We start from the raw sequence: 2,900 nt of genomic DNA on the forward strand, positions 1-2,900 counted from the left end.
AATAGCCAATACATCTATGAAATAAGTATTTTTTAAAAGTTTTAATCTCTCCAATACTGTTATGCATGTTTATCATGTCATGTAATATTTTTCAAAATATAAAAGTTGTTATATTATTAATAATTTATCAGAACTCGTCTTTCAAAAAAACTATTTTGAAACCATTAATTTATTTCAGTAAATAACTGTAAGCTATCAAATAAAAGTTCATTAGCAAAACTATAATATATATATCAACATTCACGTTTTTCATGTACAGACAAGTCTTAAACTTTGGATTTCAAAATTACTATAAAGTATACTAAAAATTTTAATACAGATATTGTCTTGTATTGACATTAAAATATATTTGTGAATCAGTCTTAACTAATGTATATACTTTAATTCATGAATTTTGTTTTTAGTTTACTAATTTATTGCTTTTCATTGTCCCAGCAATAGTATTTTTTGTGAAAAGTATAAACCTTTAAAAAATATATTTTTCTATAAGAAACTTGTTTAAGTCTAAGGAAATCATAGTAAAAACTGTAGATTTCTCAATGAAAATTAAGAATTGGTACTTTCTCTCCATTTTGCTCCTTTTGACTATGCTAGGCATGTTGTCATTATAAACTATGTATTAGCTTCTTAAGCACTGTTATTATACAGAAGAGTTCCTGATAACACACAGCAAAAAAGATGGATAATCACAGAGTTATCTACTCAAAACTGAATTTGCTTCCAAACCTGAAGAACCAGGAGAGAAAATCTAAGGGCAAAAAAAGCTCCATTTTAGTAACTGAACAGGAAATAACCTATGCGGAATTAAGCCTTCAAACTGCTTCTCAGGATCTTCTAGACAATGACAAAACTTTCCACAGCAAAGGTAAGTTATTTCATAGATCCTCAATATAATTGGTCAGGATGTGCAACTTGGGTAACAGGATATGGGGAAAAGAGCAGGTAGTGTTCACATATTTTTTATTCGTTAATATCAGAGTTCCAACACGAGTTAGGCTATTTTAAAATGAAATATGCTATTTTTACCCGGACATTGTTGAAAAATGTAGTTTTGTCCAGCAAATCACAGACCATTATATTTACTCAAAATGTAATGGTACACTCTAAGAAAACATTATTGTGAGTTATGCAGTTTGGGATCCAGGTTTATCTATATGATTCTTATGCATGTGGGTTCTCTTGTCTGCAAATCTTCTAAATAGCTATCTCTATCTCTCTTTTCTCTGCGTTTTTATTTCTCTTTCTATAGATTTATCATCACCTCCAGAGAAGCTCATTGCTGACATCCTGAAAATTATCTGTTTGGCATTAATAGTGACCATGACAACAATAGTTATTATTCTTTGTAAGTATATTTTGGAAAAATGAAGGAGAGCTTTTCATCTAAATGAATAGAAATGCCTCTAAATATTTTGCAATATTGGTGGATTAGAATTCTCATTTTTACATTTGTTTTTTAACTAAATGTGGAATAATTGTTCTGAATTTGTAAAAAGTGTAAACGAAAGAATAATTATAAAAAAGGATTTGTTTTAAATTAGATGTATATATTCTGATTTCAAACTCCAAAAGGGTGTTTTACAAATTGAAAAGCCTTACTGAGAAATAGAAATTAATTTTTGAAAGTTGATTAAGTCAAGTACTGAGTGAGATATTGAATTTGGTTCTTTGCACTATAAAATTATTTTTTTCAAAATCTCAATTACTTTATATATTTTCTGTCACACAGTTCTATGTTTTTCTATATCTGAACAATATACCAAATTACAAAGAAACTAACATTCTTATGACTTATTCATATACTAATTTTGTAAGAGATTATTTTAAATCTTCTAACTACAGCAACACAGAAGCAGACCAATTCTTTCCAAAATGAAAGCAACCAGAAAGATACGTAATGATTTCCAAAGTTCTGATAATAACAGAGTTTTAATTTTGTATTGTTCTTTTGAAATGAAAAAATAACCAGAGATATATACAGGAGAAAAATTATAAAATTTAGCAATAGATGTCTATAAATAAAGAATATAAGTGCTTATTTTCTTTTTCTTAGCAATGAATATAAATACTAATTCATAAACACTATACCCTTTTTTGTATCTGTTGCAATTTCCTATTGCTATAAAACCATGAGATAAATAATTTTACTGTTATAATAAAGTATGTCTGTTCACTGATTTAAAGATGTGTGTAATGTGACCGTTAGTCTGCTGGCTTGTTTCACGTGTGAACACAATTAGAGGACAAAAGTCTGCTGCTTTACAGTGTGTATGTGTGTGAATCAGTGGGTTTTTAATCATACGTACCATCCTATGAGAATACCTAGATATGTTATGTACATACATGACATACTTTTGTAAATTTACACTGTAAGTGTCATTTTAAAGTATTCATATTGTTTCTGGGTAATTTACAATGTTTCCTCAGCATATACTTGTAGTTGTCCAGAGAAATGGTTTACATATTCCAACGGCTGTTATTACATTGCAAAGGAAACAAAAACATGGGAGGAGGGTATGATGGCCTGTGCTTCTATGAACTCCAGTCTGCTTTGTATAGATGATGAAGAAGAAATGGTAGGAAGTTAAAAGTTTCAAATACCTTATTAAAAGCTTATTTCAGCCAGTAAAATAAACCATTTCCTTGTACATATTTTGTTGAATTACTTTAAACTAAGCAGATTATATTGCTTGACCATAAAATAGTTTATTTGTATTCACCTTCTGTTGATGCATATTTCATTACTTTTTCATAGAAACCATGCTTCCATACATGCTTGAATTCTAAAACACATCTTGCTATTTAATCTTGCTATAGATGAAGAAAACGAAGAATATCTTAATTGTGCATGTTGATTACAAAGTGAATAGACTCATGAAATACAAATATCATGAAACAGA

The 2,900-nt window shown here is 28.6% G+C and overlaps 1 protein-coding gene across 1 annotated transcript; it reads left to right on the plus strand.

The window, feature by feature from the left end:
• Positions 1-678: 678 nt before the first annotated feature.
• LOC103270980 (NKG2-A/NKG2-B type II integral membrane protein-like) lies at positions 679-1,368 on the plus strand. The gene is made up of 2 exons (XM_021717773.1): positions 679-865; positions 1,250-1,368. Exons 1-2 carry the CDS (start codon positions 679-681, stop codon positions 1,366-1,368), a joined length of 306 nt encoding a protein of 101 aa, XP_021573448.1.
• Positions 1,369-2,900: the final 1,532 nt, after the last annotated feature.

The sequence above is a fragment of the Carlito syrichta genome, unplaced genomic scaffold, assembly GCF_000164805.1.
Source record: "Carlito syrichta isolate Samal-C Ts95f unplaced genomic scaffold, Tarsius_syrichta-2.0.1 Scaffold311000, whole genome shotgun sequence".
Taxonomy (NCBI): domain Eukaryota; kingdom Metazoa; phylum Chordata; class Mammalia; order Primates; family Tarsiidae; genus Carlito; species Carlito syrichta.